The sequence below is a fragment of the Oncorhynchus nerka genome, linkage group LG13 (assembly GCF_034236695.1).
Source record: "Oncorhynchus nerka isolate Pitt River linkage group LG13, Oner_Uvic_2.0, whole genome shotgun sequence".
NCBI classification, from domain to species: domain Eukaryota; kingdom Metazoa; phylum Chordata; class Actinopteri; order Salmoniformes; family Salmonidae; genus Oncorhynchus; species Oncorhynchus nerka.
Window position 1 is genome coordinate 45,155,507 of NC_088408.1, and position 19,248 is coordinate 45,174,754.

At 43.7% G+C, this 19,248-nt stretch overlaps 1 protein-coding gene across 1 annotated transcript in view; it reads right to left on the minus strand.

The window, feature by feature from the left end:
* Positions 1-6,765: 6,765 nt before the first annotated feature.
* The window catches only part of LOC115139562 (prolyl endopeptidase-like), a 55,023-nt gene continuing 42,540 nt past the window's right edge, over positions 6,766-19,248 (minus strand). Inside the window, exons 13-15 of the mRNA XM_029677093.2 lie at positions 10,556-10,687; positions 10,187-10,343; positions 6,766-8,122 (exon numbers count right to left, since the gene is read on the minus strand). Coding sequence (XP_029532953.1) covers positions 7,828-8,122; positions 10,187-10,343; positions 10,556-10,687 — 584 coding nt within the window. The 3' untranslated portion in view covers positions 6,766-7,827. The remainder of the gene's footprint in view (positions 8,123-10,186; positions 10,344-10,555; positions 10,688-19,248) is intronic.

The following is a 19,248-nucleotide window of genomic DNA, read 5'->3' on the forward strand; positions in this document are numbered from 1 at the left end:
ACAGGAGAGGCCCTCAGGTTGGATACATGGATCACCCTCTTCTCTCCACGCGGACCTGCTGGAGTGACAGGAGAGGCCCTCAGGTTGGATACATGGATCACCCTCTTCTCTCCACGCGGACCTGCTGGAGTGACAGGAGAGGACCTCAGGTTGGATACATGGATCACCCTCTTCTCTCCATGCGGACCTGCTGGAGTGACAGGGGAGGAGAGAGAGGAAAACGAGAAAGAGGAACAGGGGAGGAAAAAGGGGAAAGGAGAGGAAAAAGAGGAAAAATAAGAAAGGGGAGACAAAAGATCAGATCAAGACCTACAGCAAACACAAGGAGAGCGACACTTAAAATAATCTATGATATTGTTTGCTCGCCCTTATTCTCACAAATGCCTGCTCGATCTCTGAGCAGACCACGAGGTTCAGGACATATCTCCCTTGATACCCCACACCCTACACTATAGTGCACTACTTTTGCCCAAAGCACGTACCGTAACACCAAACATCATAGACATTAGCAAGTTGACAAAAGTGTTGAAGTATTTGAGCAAAGTAACAAGTATAAAGTGTCACATGATAACAGTCAGTAAGACATAATGTCTCATAAATGGTAAAAACCATGCAGCGTACTATTTTGTATTTTCCAACACTTTTCTCCATACAGCACAACAGCTTATCTGCTATGTCCCTGTGATCAGTGTGTGTCTACTGCCCTCTGGAGTAAACTTGAAGTCAGTGTGACAAGGCCCTGATTCTCATGTAGTCCATGCCAGCAACCCACAGCAGATGCCACAATCGAACAGGAAAACACTGAAAGAAGCTATGGCATTAGTAACCTACTTCCTCATAAGCTAACTCAAGAAAAGCATTAAGTTATAAATGATTAATGTTCAGATTCCCTTCCATCTACTTTAAGATTCTACTAGAATAACACATGTCCCTGCCTACACCTGATTTTTTTCCTTCCAGTCTTCCACAGATGAGCAACTTTATAGCTAAACCCTTCTCAATTGTGATCTGCATACATCTAATCATAAGTATAACTTCATACAGTGCCTTCGGAAAGTATTCAGACCCCTTGAATTTGTCCATATTTTGTTATGTTACAGCCTTATTCTAAAATTGATTAAATAAAACCAAATCTTCAGCAATCTACACCCCATAACGACAAACATATTTTAGCAAGTTTATGAAATATTAAAAACAGAAATACCTTATTTACATAAGTATTCAGACCCTTTGCTCAGGTGCATCCTGTTTCCATTGATCATCCTTGAGATGTTTCTACAACTTGACTGTAGTCCACCTGTGGAAAATTCTATTGATTGGACATGATTTGGAAAGGCACACACCTGTCTATATAAGGTCCCACAGTTGACAGCGCACGTCAAAGCAAAAACCAAGCCATGAGGTCGAAGGAATTGTCCGTAGAGCTCTGAGACAAGATTGTGTTGAGGCACAGATCAAGGGTACCAAAACATGTCTGCAGCATTGAAGGTCCCCAAGAACACAGTGGCCTCCATCATTCTTATATGAAAGATGTTTGAAACCACCAAGACTCTTCCTAGAGCTGGCCGCCCGGCCAAACTGAGCAATCGGGGGTGAAGGGCCTTGGTCAGGGAGATGACCAAGAACCCAATAGTTTCTATGATGGAGGTCTAGAGTTCCTCTGTGGAGATGGGAGAACCTTCCAGAAGGACAACCATCTCTGCAGCACTCCACCAATCAGGCCTTTATGGTAGAGTGGCCAGACGGAAGTCACTCCTCTGAGAAATTAAGGCTATTCCATGCGAGAAATTGCCAAGAAACTGAAGATCTCGTACAATCCTGTGTACTAGTCCCTTCACAGAACAGCACAAACTGGCCCTAACCAGAATAGAAAGAGGAGTGGGATGCCCCGGTGCACAACTGAGCAAGAGGACAAATACATTAGAGTGTCTAGTTTGACAAACAGACGCATCATAAGTCCTCAACTGGCAGCTTCATTAAATAGGACCCGCAAAACACCAGTCTCAACGTCAACAGTGAAGAGGCAACTACGGGATGCTGGCCTTCTTGGCAGAGTTCCTCTGTCCAACATCTGCATTCTTTTGCCCATCTTAATCTTTTACTTTTAATTGGCCAGGCTGAGATATGACTTTTTCTTTGCAACAAGGCCAGCATCCCGGAGTCACCTCTTCACTGTTGATGTTGAGACTGTGAAATAACACATTTGGAATCATGTAGTAACCAAAAAAGTGATACGCCATCCTATTTGGTCCGCACACATATTTTTTTAACATGACAAGGACCCAATACACACCTCCAGGCTGTGTAAGGGCTATTTGACCAACGAGAGTGATGGAGTGCTGCATCAGATGACCTGGCCTCCACAATCACTCGACCTCAACCCAATTGAGATGGTTTGGGATGAGTTGGACCGCAGAGTGAAGGAAAAGCAGTCAACAAGTGCACAGCATATGTGGGAACTCCTTCAAGGCTGTTGTAAAAGCATTCCAGGTGAAGCTGGTTGAGAGAATGCCAAGGCTACTTTGAAGAATCTCAAATACAAAATATATTTGTATTTGTTTAACAGCTTTTTGATTACTACATGATTCCATGTGTGTTATTTCATAGTTTTTGTGTCTTCACTATTATTCTACAATGTAGAAAACCCTTTAAGGAGTAGGTGTTAGAATACTTTTGCCCGGTAGTGTATACACTATATATAGAAAGGTATGTGTACACCCCTTCATTAGTGGATTCGGCAATTTCAGCCACAGCTGTTGTTGACAGGTGTATGAAATCAAGCACATAGACATTCAATCTCCATAGACAAACATTGGCAGTAGAATGGCCTTAGTGAAGAGCTCAGTGACTTTCAACGTGGCACCGTCATAGGATGCCACCTTTCCAACAAGTCAGTTCGTCAAATTTCTACCCTGTTAGAGCATCCCCAGTCAACTGTAAGTGTTGTTATTGTGAAGTGGAATCATCTAGGAGCAACAATGGCTCAGCCACAAAGTGGTAGTCCACACAAGCTCACAGAACGGGATCGCCGAGGGCTGAAGCGTGTAGCGCGTAGAAATGGTCTGTCCTCGGTTGCAACACTCACTACTGAGTTCCAAACTGCCTCTGGAAGCAACGTCAGCACAATAACTGTTTGTCGGGAGCTTCATGAAATGGGTTTCTAGAATCACACTTCACACTTCTGATGGACGAATCTGGGTTTGGCGGATGCCAGGAGAACCCTACCTGCCCAAATGCATAGTGCCAACTGTAACGTTTGGTTGAGGAGGAATAATGGTTTGGGGCTGATTTTCACGTTTCGGGCTAGGCCCCTTAGTTCCAGGGTTTCTGTCACAACCGGAAGACCCATGTGGCAGCGCACAATTGGCCCAGCGTCGTCTGGGTTAGTGGAGGGTTTGGCCGGCAGAGTTGTCATTGTGCTCTAGCGACTCCTGTGGTGGGCCCTGCCATTTTGGCAAATCTGACCACAAAGCCAACCATTTCTACAGTAGGTCTCAAGTACATTGAAGCTTCACTCTATCTGTTCTGACAATCAGCCAAATGTTATCTTGGTCTTTGATCTGTTTGTGCTATACAGCCAGTGGTGTACAAAGTACCCAATCGTCATACTTGAGTAAAAGTATAGATACCTTAATAGAAAGTTACTCATGTAAAAGTGAAAGTCAGACAGTAAAATACTACTTGAGTAAAAGTTAAGTATTTGGTTTTAAATATACTTAAGTATCAAAAGTAAAAGTATAAATCATTAAAAAATCATTAAATTAAGCAAAGCAGATAGCACCATTTTCTTGTTTTTAAAATGTACGGATAGCCAGGGGCACACTCCAACACACATTATTTACAAAAGACGCATTTGTGTTTAGTGAGTCCGCCAGCCCAGAGGCAGTAGGGATGACCACGTGTTCTCTTGATACGTGCGGGAATTTGACAATTGTCCTGTCCTGCTAAGCATTCCAAATTAAATGAGTACTTTTGGTTGTCAGGGAAATTTTATGGACTAAAAAATACAATATTTTCTTTAGGAATGTAGTGAAGTGTCAAAAATATAAATAATAAAGTACAGATACCCCAAAAAACTACATAAGTAGTACTTCAAAGTATTTTTATTTAAGTACTTTACACCACTGTATACAGCCAACTCCTATGTATAGCCATGCCAACTGCTACTACGGTAACATGGCATGACAACTATCATACATTAGGAGTTAGCAAGACCGTGTAAACAGATCTAGGACCAGGCTATTTAATTTCTAAGACCTGCACCACCAGCTCGGTATGTACAGCAGTCACCACCAGCATCAACCTAGGAAGTTTAGGGAGGAAACCAGTTCATCTGTCTCATACTCCTCACCAAGTAGCTCCTCATCAAAAGCATCTTCCTCCAAGAAGTCCATGACCTCATGGTCCTCCTCATCCTTTAGCACATAATGGGATCATGAATGGAAGGACTGTATAGCTGCTACAAGTTATCAACCTGTTTGTAAGGTGACATTTTATAATTCTAAAGTTTTGACTGACATTTGAGAAACATAATTTCATTTCTCATAGATATGGGTTATACATGAATTATTGCGTTCTCAGCCAGAAGGCTTGCTATTTGTTAGGAGTCATTACACAGATAAACATACAACTAATGAGATATCTAGCTAGCTAGGTAGCTAATAATCATTATAGCTACCCTCTCTCTTCTGGCTGGTAGGCTAGTAGCTACAAATCCAATCACAAGCCAGCTTATTTTAGCACTAATACCTAAGGACCTATACTCTTCAAATTGTAAATTTGAGCAATTGATTTTGTACAGTCATCAAAGAAAACACAAACATAAAAAAGATGACAAGTTAAAACAAGTAGCAGGGTTCTCCCCAGGATTTTTTGAACAAGGTGGGAGGGATTTTTTGAACACTTGTAACTGCCATTTCCTGTCATCTAGATTCCCAGCGCCTCTCGTACATTCTTTGGGGAGAAACCGAAATAGGCTACCTTGGTCCGTTTTGGGTGACTGACTGCAGCTTGAACAACAGTCAACAGGCGAGCTGCCATTAATTAGCTCACAGACTGGTAGCAGGCAATCTAGTTAACATCTGAGGAGACCTATAGTGGACTGGAAATACGATGACATTACTGAAGCAGGCAAGTAATTAGAAGGAAACAACTTTGCCATTGTTTATCATATTGTCAAATTGACTTTAGAGAAATGGCAATCGCCATAGCGAGAAAAGTTTGTCAAATATTGCTAGCTAGCAATGCTAACGTTAGCTAGCTAAAATCCGGTCCAGTCCCGCAATCTTAACTAGCTAGCTAAAGTTATATTTAATCTAAAATCAATCTTGCGACATCACAGTGATGGCAAAGGGTTGTCCTACTAATGATTTGCAGCTCAGAGAATGCCATTAAGTAACTAGCATCAGTCCTCAAGAGAACATTTCAAAACAATAGTGTGTCAAAGCATGCAACAAATAGCATGTCATTTACTTATAATATAAACATTCCTATAGTAATGTGATGTTGTTCGAATAGGCCAGGTCAAGAGGGGATGTTAATAATTTGATAATAATAATTCAGTGTTTTTTAATTTAATTACAGCTGCATAACTAATGTTATTTTTGTGTACAAACACTTGTTCATATCTATATTGTAAATACACTTGATTGTAAAAGTTAGTATATTTTGGTTTGGCCCATCGCGGGTTATCTGTTTTTCCATACCCCCTTATTGTTCTCTTTTGCCTGACCTTCAGCTAGCGAGGTGCCTGAGAGCTGTGACTGAGCCAAGGGTTAACATAGTGTGCGTTGTCTCTTCGTGTGCAGGGCAAATAAAAATCCAACAAGCAGACCTCCAGTTGTGGCAGTATCCTAATTATTTCACAACGCAGAACGAACCACGCTACATTAACAATTCATGAATGGTTGCTGCCGATTTCAAGATCCATGCGATGCTTGGAGCTGCTGGGAAACCCACGTGTACCTAGCCTCATTTGCAAAGTGTGCTGTACATGAGGTTCGACTGGACTTCTCTGGCAGTTGATTAGGATTTGTTTAAATCGCAGCCAAATCAGACAAAGTGATTGTTCGGAAAACACTGCAAAGGTAGCCATACTGCACAGTCTCTCTTGCTTTTGGGCGGGACCAGCACCAAAACTAGGGGGGAATATTCAAATAAACAAACATTAATTGGTCTATTATAATCCGATCGCAGGTGACGTTATGCGGTGGGTGTCACGCCCTGACCTAAGAGAGCCGTTTTATTTCTCTATTTGGTTAAGTCAGGGTGTGACACGGGTGGGCATTCTAGTTTTCTATTTCTTTGTTTTTGGCCGAGTATGGTTCCCAATCAGAGGCAGCTGTTAACGTTGTCTCTGATTGGGAATCATACTGAGGTAGCCTTTTACCCACCTGTTTTGTGGGTAGTTATTTTCTGTTTTGCCTCTTACCTGACAGAACTGTTAGCTTTTGTTTTGTTACTTTGTTCGAGTGTTTTTTTTATAATAAAAATAAATCATGAACACTTTTCACACTGTGCTTTGGTCCACTCCTTCCGACGAAAGGCGTTACAGTGGGACAAAATTACATCCCACCAGAAAAGGCTGAAATTCCCAGTGATTTAAAAAAAACAGCCTACACAAAAAGGGTATTATCATAATTTCTGATTGTTATTTCTACCTCAGTGTGGAAATATAAAAAAAACAGGACGAATGCGTTTTTACCTGCCCTTTAAGAGTTTATTGGCTACTTATTAGGTAACGAGTCACACAATGGACAAAAAAAGCACTGTTCAAAATGTTTTTTATTGAAGTTGTGGCATTGCAGTTAGTTGTTTATATCCCTTTAATTGATAAACAATCAGCACATGTCAAGAGGTAGAAATTAACATCAGTCTGAGAGGATATGTGGACACACATGGACACACACTTTCTTTCTGCATTACCCTTCTCCTGGCCACAGAACAACAAAATAACCTAAATCTAAACCCATTCACGCCAACACTGTGAAGAGCTAAAATCCTAAATGCTAAAATAATTTACCTAGTGATTTTACTGAGCAACAGCCTTCCAAATGCACTCCAAATTATAAATACATACAATTGTCTGTATTGTGTAGGGGGTTGCACCAATTAGGGTCTGTTTCATTTTATGACCCCCTACTGATGACATTTACAGCCTTAATCTTTGACCTTTAGGCTGATAACTAAGTGTTTTAAGTCCTACCCTGTATCACCTATCTCTCGACATTGAACAAACAAGGGCTATCCGATCAGAACCAAAATACACATGGAGTATAATACAGAGGAGGATGACAAATAAGAGGAAGAGCTATGAGGGGGGTTATGTGCCGGGGCTGGCGCCTGCGGGGTAAGGTACTGGGGACAGAAGGATGAGGGATGGAGACAGGGCGGTAACTGTATACTTCTGCTGTCCTGGTGTGCATGCCCAAAACAAGCACACGCGTGGAGAGGGGGAAAGGGAGGGGAGAGAAGAGAAGAGAAAGAGGACATAGAAAATTAGCATGTATGAAGTGAGGGGTGGTTAATACATATTTGTGAAACAGAGCGGGAGAGAAACAGACCAGAAACACAGGTTCAAGTGTATTGACATTGATTACAGCTCAAGTCAGAGATATACAAAGAAAGAGGATGAGAGGAGGGAACAGTTGAATAAAAACTTAGTGATCAAGACAACCAGTGAAATAAGAAAGATACTTTCAGGAAGAGTTCCACAAAGAAAGAGAGAAGGGGGAACTAGAACCACAGCGCTCCATGGACCTCATTTGACCCAGGAGATGTTGAGGCAGTGGGCGATGAAGGCGTATGTGTCGGAGGTCTTCCACCACCTCATTTGACCCAGGAGATGTTGAGGCAGCGGGCGATGAATGCATATGTGTCGGCCACCTCCTGGATGACCTTGCTGGTGGGCTTGCCGGCACCGTGGCCCGACTTGGTGTCCACGTGGATGAACAACGGGTTACTCTGGCCCGCCCAGCGGCCCACCACGTGCTGCAGTGTGGCGATATACTTGAGGGAGTGCAGGGGGACAACGCGGTCATCGTGGTCACCTGTGAGGAGGAGGACTGAGGGGTACTGGACACCTTCGCCCTCGGGAACGTGGATGTTGTGCAGCGGGGAGTATCTGGCGGGAGCGGAGAGAGACATCAGGGGACAGAAAAGAGAATTGGGGCATTGGTCAAAGTCAATGCACATTTACATGTGGGTGACCATCATTTAACAGGCAAAAAATAGGGATGTGAACAGAACAACATATCTGAACAAAAATTAGATTGGCTTGGCCAAAGGTACATTTCAATGATGTATCATGTATGATTAGAAGGTTATGTCAGAAAAACAGGGGTTCCTGACTAATGAGGAAAAATCATACCCATAAAAAAACAGTGTGCTTGGTTCTATTTTTGAGCTAAAATACACCCAGATAAACTTTATCAAGGACAAAGTAACTGAGACTGCACAAACATTTTCACACTAACACATGACAACCCCTATTGTGAGATTATACACTGAGTATACAAAACATTAAGAACACCTGCTCTTTCCCTGACAGACTGGTAAAAACAGGTCAAACCAGTTTATAGCTATTAAAACTTGTTAACTTCATTGAGATAGGGGGCAGCATTTTCACTTTTGGATGAAAAGCGTGCCCAGAGTAAACTGCCTGCTACTCAGTTCCAGATGCTAATATATGCATATTATTAGTAAGATTGGATAGAAAACACTGAAGTTTCTAAAACTGTTTGAATGATGTCTGTGAGTATAACAGAACTCATATGGCAGGCAAAAACCCGAGAAAAAAATCCAACCAGGAAGTGTGAAATCTGAGGTTTGTAGTTTTTCAACTCAGCCCGTATTGAAGATACAGTGGGATATTGGTCATCTTGCACTTCCTACTAAAGATCCACTAGATGTCAACAGTCTTTAAAACATTGTTTCAGGCTTCTACTGTGAAGGAGGGGGGAAGGAGAGGGGAATGAGTCGGAGGTCTGCCAGAGAGCCATGAGCTGGTCAAACGCATTCACATGAGAGGTAGCTTGCGTTCCATTGCTTTCCTACAGACAAAGGAATTCTCCAGTTGGGACATTATTGAAGATTTATGTTAAAAACATCCTAAAGATTGATTCTGTACTTCGTTTGATATGTTTCTACGACCAGTAATGTAACATTTTGGACTTTTCGTCCGACCTTTCCGCTGGACTTGCACGCGCGTTTGGATTTGTTTACCAAACACCCTAACAAAAGGAGGTATATGGACATAAATTATGAACTTTATCAAACAAATCAAACATTTATTGTGGAGCTGAGATTCCTGGGAGTGCATTCTGAAGAAGATCATCAAAGGTAAGTGAATATTTCTAATGCTAATTGACTACACAACATGGCAGATAGTTCTTTGGCTGGTTTGGGCTTTGAGCGCCGTACTCAGATTATTGCATGGTGTGCTTTTTCCGTAAAGTTTTTTTGAAATCTGACACAGCGGTTGCATTAAGGAGAAGTTTATCTTAAGTTCCATGTATAATAGTTGTATCTATTATCAATGTTTATTATGAGTATTTCTGTGAATTGATGTGGCTCTCTGCAAAATCACTGCATGTTTTGGAACTACTGAACATAACATGCCAATGTAAAATTAGATTTTTGGATATAAATATGCACTTTATCGAACAAAACATACATGTATTGTGTAACATGAAGTCCTATGAGTGTCATCTGATGAAGAAGGATTTTTAAGCCGTTAGACAATTGAGACATGGATTGTGTGTGTGCCATTCAGAGGGTGAATGGGCAAGACAAAAAGTGCCTTGGAACGGGGTATGGCAGCCGGTTTGTATCAATAACCGCAACACTGACCAGGTTTTTCCACGCTCAACAGTTTCCTGTTTGTATCAAGAACGGTCCACCACCCAAAGGACATCCAGCCAAAGTGACACAACTGTGGGAACCATTGGAGCCAACATGGGACCGCATCCCTGTAGAACAATTTTGAAACCCTGTAGAGTCCATGTCTAGACAAACTGAGGCTGTTCTGAGGGCAACATAGGGTGAAACTCAATATTACGAAGGTGTTCCTAATGTTTGGTACACACCAATTTATGAATGGTATAATTGCATGATATGATAGCATTTTGCAAACCTAATTCCCCTGTCGCCCCAAGATGAATGGTTTTGAGCAAGGAGGAGCACTCACTTGATGAGCCAGTCAAACTGTTCCTTGACATCGCAGCAGCCGAAGTCGGTGGTCCAGGCGTGGCCAATAGTGAACTTGTGGAACTTGAGCATGTCCATGACGCCCACCTGGGCCACGGCACAGCCAAACAGCTCCGGCCTCTGGTTCACACATGCCGCTGGGGGACAGAAAGGGATTGACAGACACACACACAGGTGAGAAGTTTGACACGCACCAAAAAGGTTAGCAGGCAGCAAGAGACATACACACACAGGTGAGGAAGATCTCAACAGGTTAGTAGTGCCAGGGTTCGTTTTCAGACTGGGCGTGAGCTCACTGTCTAAAAGCATCAGCAACAAACAATAGTGATGCTATCATTGCGGGCCCTACCTACGAGCAGGCCCCCGTTGGACCCTCCATTGATGGTGAGTTTGGAGGGGGATGAGTAGCCCTCCTTGATGAGGTACTCTGCTGCACACTGGAAGTCTGTGAAGCAGTTCTGCTTGTTGGCCAGCATGCCCGCTAAAGAAGGAAAGAAAGACACACACACAGAGAGAGACAGAACGAATGAGTGTGTGTAAAGTTCAGGAATCAGAATTTCAAACCTGCCAACCCAGTCCAACTTTTTAGAGTATCAGACGCGCGCGGCAAATTAGAGATTTAGCACTCGCCGAATTTGGGTTTTCTTTCCCCCCGCTGTTTGTGAGTCTGATCGCAATTATAGAATTGTACCAAATCAAGTCTATAAAAGGTTGGAATACTTTCTTTCTTGACAGCATTCCATTTACACATATGGTAAAAGTCACTCACAAGATGTAATTAGAAAGAACACACAAAGGGCCTTTATTCTTGGAGTTTTTTTATTTGATTAAACACACGTTAGTTTATTAACACAAGTTATTTAGGCACAAAATGTACAAACGTCTTATCCACGATAACTTTATAAAAAACTCTGATATGATAAGAACAAATGTTTGAAGCAGAGCATCAGTATCATATAAACATGTTCTCCATAATAAAAACCAAAAAGCTATGACAGGAAACAGGGGGTGAGAACAAATCTTATGGACACCTTTACATGTTCAGGAAGTCATTTCCTAGACAGATTTGCCTGGTAGTTAGCAGATTGAGCCTTACGCAGCAGGGCATCAGGGTAGACTTTTCTGTGGAAAACGGTACCTCTGGCAATCATTGAAACCTTGGTAACGAGGGCACTCAGCATGTCTGTACTGAGGGAGGTGCTGTACTGTGTTTTGTTCTTGGAAACGAGACTGAATATTCATTCGCAGTCTGCATTGCTGTGGAATATGACCAATATCCCCAGCCTCACAGCCGGAAGGTGGAAGTAGACCAAGCTGCTCCCCCTTTTCATTGTGCCAATTTCTCTCCAGGCCTGATCCGTGCGCATGTTGACCAGACTCTGCTTAAAAGGTTGTTGCCTGATAGAGTCTAAACTCATCTTCCACCAGATCAACAGAGGTTCCCCTCAGGAACAACGCAAGGAAAGAGAGTCATGAACAAGTTACGGGATGAGAACTTGGCAATCTGCCTGCTGGCAATGTCAGCGACCACTGCATGCTGGAGGAGCACATCTCCAAATGGAAATATCAGCAACATGTAGTCTGCTACAGAAGAAAATAAGTTTCTGACATCAAGATAGAAGGTCTGCAGATCCAGCTTGCCTTGGCTTCCTATGTAGGTGGGGGTGTCCTGGCCAATGGACAGCTCCTTGTCAGGAAGCTGGTTTTGTCTCTCCAGGTAGAGTGTAGGCTTGACACCACTACTCGTTTCTGCCATCATGGTAGTGACAGTGTCTGGCTTGCAGACGGACAACAGTAGTTTCTGCAGTTGAATCTTTAAAGTTGACTTTGCTTCCAGAGGAGCCAGGTGAGGGCTTGGAGGATCCAGGCGAGGGCTCGGAGGAGCCCGTGGAGGCACCAGGTGAGGGCTCGGAGGAGACAGGTGGGGGCTTGCCGAACCAGGTTTGGGCTTCGTAGAGTCAGCTGGGGGCTTGAGCAGTGGTATTGGCAATGTGGAGGAGGAGGAGGAGGAAAAACTCTTGGGTTGCCTAGCAGAGGGCTCAAGTGAGGACGAGGAGGAGGATGTAGCTGTTGTGGTGGAGCTTGGGGGCACAGTGGTCTTGTTTCCCGATACCTCATCGGCAAAGAACAGTGAGAGGATCCCATTGCTGCAGAAGGCGGTTGATACACTGGCCAAGGGACAAACATCTTGTAGATACCAGCTTCAAAATATTCCTGACATCAGTGTCACATAGGATCTGTAGGTCACGCAGAGAAGTCTTCCTCTTGCTACTCTTGTCAAGATAGTAAAAGATGGTTTACAAGAAAATCTTCAGTATTAACACCGAGCTGCCTCGACGCCCTCTCTCCAGCTATGTGTATCAAATGGCAGGCACAACCAACCAAGTACACATTTTCATTTCTGGTCTTTAGAAATGCTGCCACTCCTTTTCCCAGATCTTGCATGACATTATCCACTGCAAAACTCACACAATTGAATCACAGAATGCTCCTATTCATTTCAGAGTCAATTATGTCAAATATAGCTCTTCTTGTGACTCTCTCGATTCACATAGCTTAAGCAATAACACTACTACCTTGCCAATACTTGCATCGAAGAGCCGTACTACAATCGGATACATTTTGACATCCTTCATGTCGGTACTGCATTCGGTAGCCAGGCTGAAAGGACACCTCTTCATTGCCTCTGTGATTCATTGCTCAGTTTGGATTAGAGGTCGGCATGGCTGATTAATTAGGGTTAATTTAAAGTTTTCATAACAATCGGTAATCTGCATTTTTGGATGCCGATTATGGCCGATTACACTGCAATTCGCAAGGAGACTGCGTGGCAGGCTGACCACCTGTTACGCGAGTGCAGCAAGGAGCCAAGGTAAGTTGCTAGCTAGCATTAAACTTATCTTATAAAAAAACAATGAATCTTAACATAATCACTAGTTGACTACACATGGTTGATGATATTGCTAGTTTAACTAGCTTGTCCTGCGTTGCATATAATCAATGCAGTGCCTGTTAATTTATCATCGAATCACAGCCTACTTCGCCAAACAGGTGATTTAACAAAAGCACATTCGCAAAAAAAGCACTTTCGTGGCACCAATGAAGCCTAACAATGAACATCAATGCCTTTCTTAAACCTGCATATTTAGTTAAAATAAATTAATGTTAGCAGGCAATATTAAGTAGGGAAATTGTGTCACTTCTCTTGCGTTCCAGTGCAAGCAGAGTCAGGATATATGCAGCCGTTTGGGCCGCCTGGCTTGTTGCGAATTGTGTGAAGACCATTTCTTCCTAACAAAGACCGTAATTAATTTGCCAGAATTTTACATAATTATGACATAACATTTAAGGTTGTGCAATGTAACAGCAATCTTTAGATTCAGGGTTGCCACCCATTCGATAAAATACGGAACGGTTCCGTATTTCACTGGAAGAATTCATGTTTAAATTTAATAAATGTTTTTTTTCCGAAATTATATTACTATATTCTTATTATATTATATATATTATTATATTATATTCGAGATGATAGTTTCCAGATTTGACCATATTAATGACCTAAGGCTCGTATTTCTGTGTGTTTATTATATTATAATTAAGTCTATGATTTGATATTTGATAGAGCAGTCTAACTGAGCGGTGGTAGGCAGCAGCAGGCTTGTAAGCATTCAAGCCCAGCACTTTCCTGCTTTTGCCAGCAGCTCTTTGCAATGCTTGAAGCACAGCGCTGTTTATGACTTCAAAACTATCAACTCCCGAGATTAGGCTGGCAATACTATAGTGTCTACAAGAACATCCAATAGTCAAAGATATACGAAATACAAATGGTATAGAGAGAAATAATCCTATAATTCCTATAATGACTACAACCTAAAACCTCTTAACTGGGAATATTGAAGACTCCCTGTGATATCAAGAAATGATGCACTGAGGTTGAAGGTAGGCCTTGAAATACATCCACAGGTACACCTCCAATTGACTCAAATTATGTCAATTAGCCTTTCAGAAGCTTCTAAACCCATGACATAATTTTCTGGAATTTTCCAAGATGTTTAAAGGCACAGTCATCTTAGTGTATTTTAACTTCAGACGCACTGGAATTGTGATACAGTGAATTATAAGTGAAATAATCTGTCTGTAAACAATTGTTGGAAAAATTACTTGTGTCATGCACAAAGTAGATGTCCTAACAGACTTGCCAAAACTAGAGTCGTGGCCAAAAGTTTTGAGAATGACACAAATATTAATTTCCACAATGTTTGCTGCTTCAGTGTCTTTAGATATTTTGGTCAGATGTTACTATGGAATACTGAAGTATAATTACAAGTGTCAAAGGCTTTTATTGACAATTACATGAAGTTGATGCAAATAGTCAATATTTGCAGTGTTGACCCTTATTTTTCAAGACCTCTGCAATCCGCCCTGGCATGCTGTCAATTAACTTCTGGGCCACATCCTGACTGAAGGCAGCCCATACTTGCATAATCAATGCTTGGAGTTTGTCAGAATTTGTGGCTTTTTGTTTGTCCACCCGCCTCTTGAGGATTGACCACAAGATCTCAATGGGATTAAAGTGTGGGGAGTTTCCTGGCCATGGACCCAAAATATCCATGTTTTGTTCCCAGAGCCACTTAGTTATCACTTTTGCCTTATGGCAAGGTGCTCCATCATGCTGGAAAAGGCATTGTTCGTCACCAAACTGTTCCTGGATGATTGGGGGAAATGGCTCTCGGAGGTATCAGTCTGTCCCTGATGTTTTTGTACTGTACTGGTGGTGCCCCAATCCCGCAGCTGAATCAACTTTAGGAGACAGTCCTGGCGCTTGCTGGACTTTCTTGGGCGCCCTGAAGCCGCCTTCACAACAATCTAACCGCTCTCCTTGAAGTTCTTGATGATCTGATAAATGGTTGATTTAGGTGCAATCTTACTGGCACCAATATCCTTGCCTGTGAAGCCCTTTCTGTGCAAAGCAATGATGACGGCACGTGTTTACCATGGTTGACAGAGAAAGAACAATGATCCCAAGCACCACCCTCATTTTGAAGCTTCCAGTCTGTTATTTGAACTCAATCAGCATGACTGAGTGATCTCCAGCCTTGTCCTAATCAACAATCACACCTGTGTTAACGAGAGAATCACTGACATAATGTCATCTGGTCCTTTTGTGGCAGGGCTGAAATGCAGTGGAATTTTTTTTGGGGGGGGATTCTTTGCATGGCAAAGAGGGACTTCGCAATTAATTACAATTCATCTGATCACTCTTCATAACATTCTGGAGTATATGCAAATTGCCATCATACAAACTGAGACAGCAGACTTTGTGAAAATTAATATTTGTGTCATTCTCAAAACTATTGGCCATGACTGTATAGTTTGTCAACAAGAAATGTGTGGAGTGGTTGAAAAATGAGTTTTAATGACTCCAACCTAAGTGTATGTAAACTTCCGACTTCAACTGGATCAAATAATTTAGCATCCTTATATGTAAGCACTTACCTGAGCTTCCTTGATGACTAATGTCAACATCATACTTGCACAAAGTACAAAATGCATGATATGATAGCTTGGATTGCATTAAGCATGACCACTTCTCCTGGTATCGAGGAAGGAACTTTGAGGCACATGCACTCTACTTTGTAGGGTTCGGGGTTACTGCTGCTGCTCTGTCTGTTTCTCTCAGTTCCCTCACTCGCATCTGACATCGCTTTACTGACTGGCTGCAATAACAATGATTTGCTAAATTAGCTGCTCATTTTGTTATTGCATGGGACCTATGCTTACTTGTTTTTCATCAGCACATGTGCTTAGACAAACATTTTGGATCACACCTGGTTCAGTCCTCTGAAAAGGTATTTACAAAACAATAAAAGACTACAGAACATTTCAAATAAATATATGTTTTGTGGAATTAGCACAGATTGCCTGTATGTTTATTCTATTACATGTACAGTGTAGAATGGAGATCATTATCTATAACGTTTCTCTTAGCACATGACCCCAAGTCTCTATAGTAGAGGAACGCTTGTCACCTCTCAAACAGGGCCAATCACTAGGGCCAGCTCACAAGTATTGTCTTTTTAGACACGGTTCCTAATCAACACTAAAAACAAAATCATTTTGAAAACATAAAAACAAAAACAAATGATTGCATCGACACAGACAGCAAACTGGCTACACAGAGCTTAAGTAGGCTAGCGCCAAGGGAATCTGAACGCTGTTCAGTAGGCTAGCTCAAAGGGAATCTGAACGCTGTTCAGTAGGCTAGCGCAAAGGGAATCTGAACGCTGTTCAGTAGGCTAGCGCAAAGGAAATCTAAACGCTGTTCAGTAGGATACCGCAAAGGGAATCTGAACACTGTTCAGTAGGATACCGCAAAGGGAATCCGAACACTGTTCAGTAGGCTAGCGCAAAGGGAATCTGAACGCTGTTCAGTAGGCTACCGCAAAGGGAATCTGAACGCTGTTCAGTAGACTACCGCAAAGGGAATCTGAACGCTGTTCAGTAGACTACCGCAAAGGGAATCTGAACGCTGTTCAGTAGACTACCGCAAAGGGAATCTGAACGCTGTTCAGTAGACTACCGCAAAGGGAATCTGAACGCTGTTCAGTAGACTACCGCAAAGGGAATCTGAACGCTGTTCAGTAGACTACCGCAAAGGGAATCTGAACGCTGTTCAGTAGACTACCGCAAAGGGAATCTGAACGCTGTTCAGTAGACTACCGCAAAGGGAACAGGGCTCCGGGCAGCCGAGCGGAAATGGAGGAAAACTCGCCTCCCTGCGGACCTGGCATCCTTTCACTCCCTCCTCTCTACATTTTCCTCTTCTGTCTCTGCTGCTAAAGCCACTTTCTACCACTCTAAAGTCCAAGCATCTGCCTCTAACCCTAGGAAGCTCTTTGCCACCTTCTCCTCCCTCCCCCCCCCTCCTCCCTCTCTGCAGATTACTTCGTCAACCATTTTGAAAAGAAGGTCGACGACATCCGATCCTCGTTTGCTAAGTCAAACGACACCGCTGGTTCTGCTCACACTGCCCTACCCTGTGCTCTGACCTCTTTCTCCCCTCTCTCTCCAGATGAAATCTCGCGTCTTGTGACGGCCGGCCGCCCAACAACCTGCCCGCTTGACCCTATTCCCTCCTCTCTTCTCCAGACCATTTCCGGAGACCTTCTCCTTACCTCACCTCGCTCATCAACTCATCCCTGACCGCTGGCTACGTCCCTTCTGTCTTCAAGAGAGCGAGAGTTGCACCCCTTCTGAAAAACCTACACTCGATCCCTCCAATGTCAACAACTACAGACCAGTATCCCTTCTTTCTTTTCTCTCCAAAACTCTTGAACGTGCCGTCCTTGGCCAGCTCTCCCGCTATCTCTCTCAGAATGACCTTCTTGATCCAAATCAGTCAGGTTTCAAGACTAGTCATTCAACTGAGACTGCTCTTCTCTGTATCACGGAGGCCCTCCGCACTGCTAAAGCTAACTCTCTCTCCTCTGCTCTCATCCTTCTAGACCTATCGGCTGCCTTCGATACTGTGAACCATCAGATCCTCCTCTCCACCCTCTCCGAGTTGGGCATCTCCGGCGCGGCCCACGCTTGGATTGCGTCCTACCTGACAGGTCGCTCCTACCAGGTGGCGTGGCGAGAATCTGTCTCCTCACCACGCGCTCTCACCACTGGCGTCCCCCAGGGCTCTGTTCTAGGCCCTCTCCTATTCTCGCTATACACCAAGTCACTTGGCTCTGTCATAACTTCACATGGTCTCTCCTATCATTGCTATGCAGACGACACACAATTAATCTTCTCCTTTCCCACTTCTGATGACCAGGTGGCGAATCGCATCTCTGCATGTCTGGCAGACATATCAGTGTGGATGATGGATCACCACCTCAAGCTGAACCTCGGCAAGACGGAGCTGCTCTTCCTCCCGGGGAAGGACTGCCCGTTCCATGATCTCGCCATCACGGTTGACAACTCCATTGTGTCCTCCTCCCAGAGCGCTAAGAACCTTGGCGTGATCCTGGACAACACCCTGTCGTTCTCAACTAACATCAAGGCGGTGGCCCGTTCTTGTAGGTTCATGCTCTACAACATCCGCAGAGTACGACCCTGCCTCACACAGGAAGCAGCGCAGGTCCTAATCCAGGCACTTGTCATCTCCCGTCTGGATTACTGCAACTCGCTGTTGGCTGGGCTCCTGCCTGTGCCATTAAACCCCTACAACTCATCCAGAACGCCGCAGCCCGTCTGGTGTTCAACCTTCCCAAGTTCTCTCACGTCACCCCGCTCCTCCGCTCTCTCCACTGGCTTCCAGTTGAAGCTCGCATCCGCTACAAGACCATGGTGCTTGCCTACGGAGCTGTGAGGGGAACGGCACCTCAGTACCTCCAGGCTCTGATCAGGCCCTACACCCAAACAAGGGCACTGCGTTCATCCACCTCTGGCCTGCTCGCCTCCCTACCACTGAGGAAGTACAGTTCCCGCGCAGCCCAGTCAAAACTGTTCGCTGCTCTGGCCCCCCAATGGTGGAACAAACTCCCTCACGACGCCAGGACAGCGGAGTCAATCACCACCTTCCGGAGACACCTGAAACCCCACCTCTTTCAGGAATACCTAGGATAGGATAAAGTAATCCTTCTCACCCCCTCCCCCCTTAAAAGATTTAGATGCACTATTGTAAAGTGGCTGTTCCACTGGATGTCTTAAGGTGAACGCACCAATTTGTAAGTCGCTCTGGATAAGAGCGTCTGCTAAATGACTTAAATGTAAATGTAATGTAAATGGGAATCTGAACGCTGTTCAGTAGACTACCGCAAAGGGAATCTGAACGCTGTTCAGTAGACTACCGCAAAGGGAATCTGAACGCTGTTCAGTAGACTACCGCAAAGGGAATCTGAACGCTGTTCAGTAGACTACCGCAAAGGGAATCTGAACGCTGTTCAGTAGACTACCGCAAAGGGAATCTGAACGCTGTTCAGTAGACTACCGCAAAGGGAATCTGAACGCTGTTCAGTAGACTACCGCAAAGGGAATCTGAACGCTGTTCAG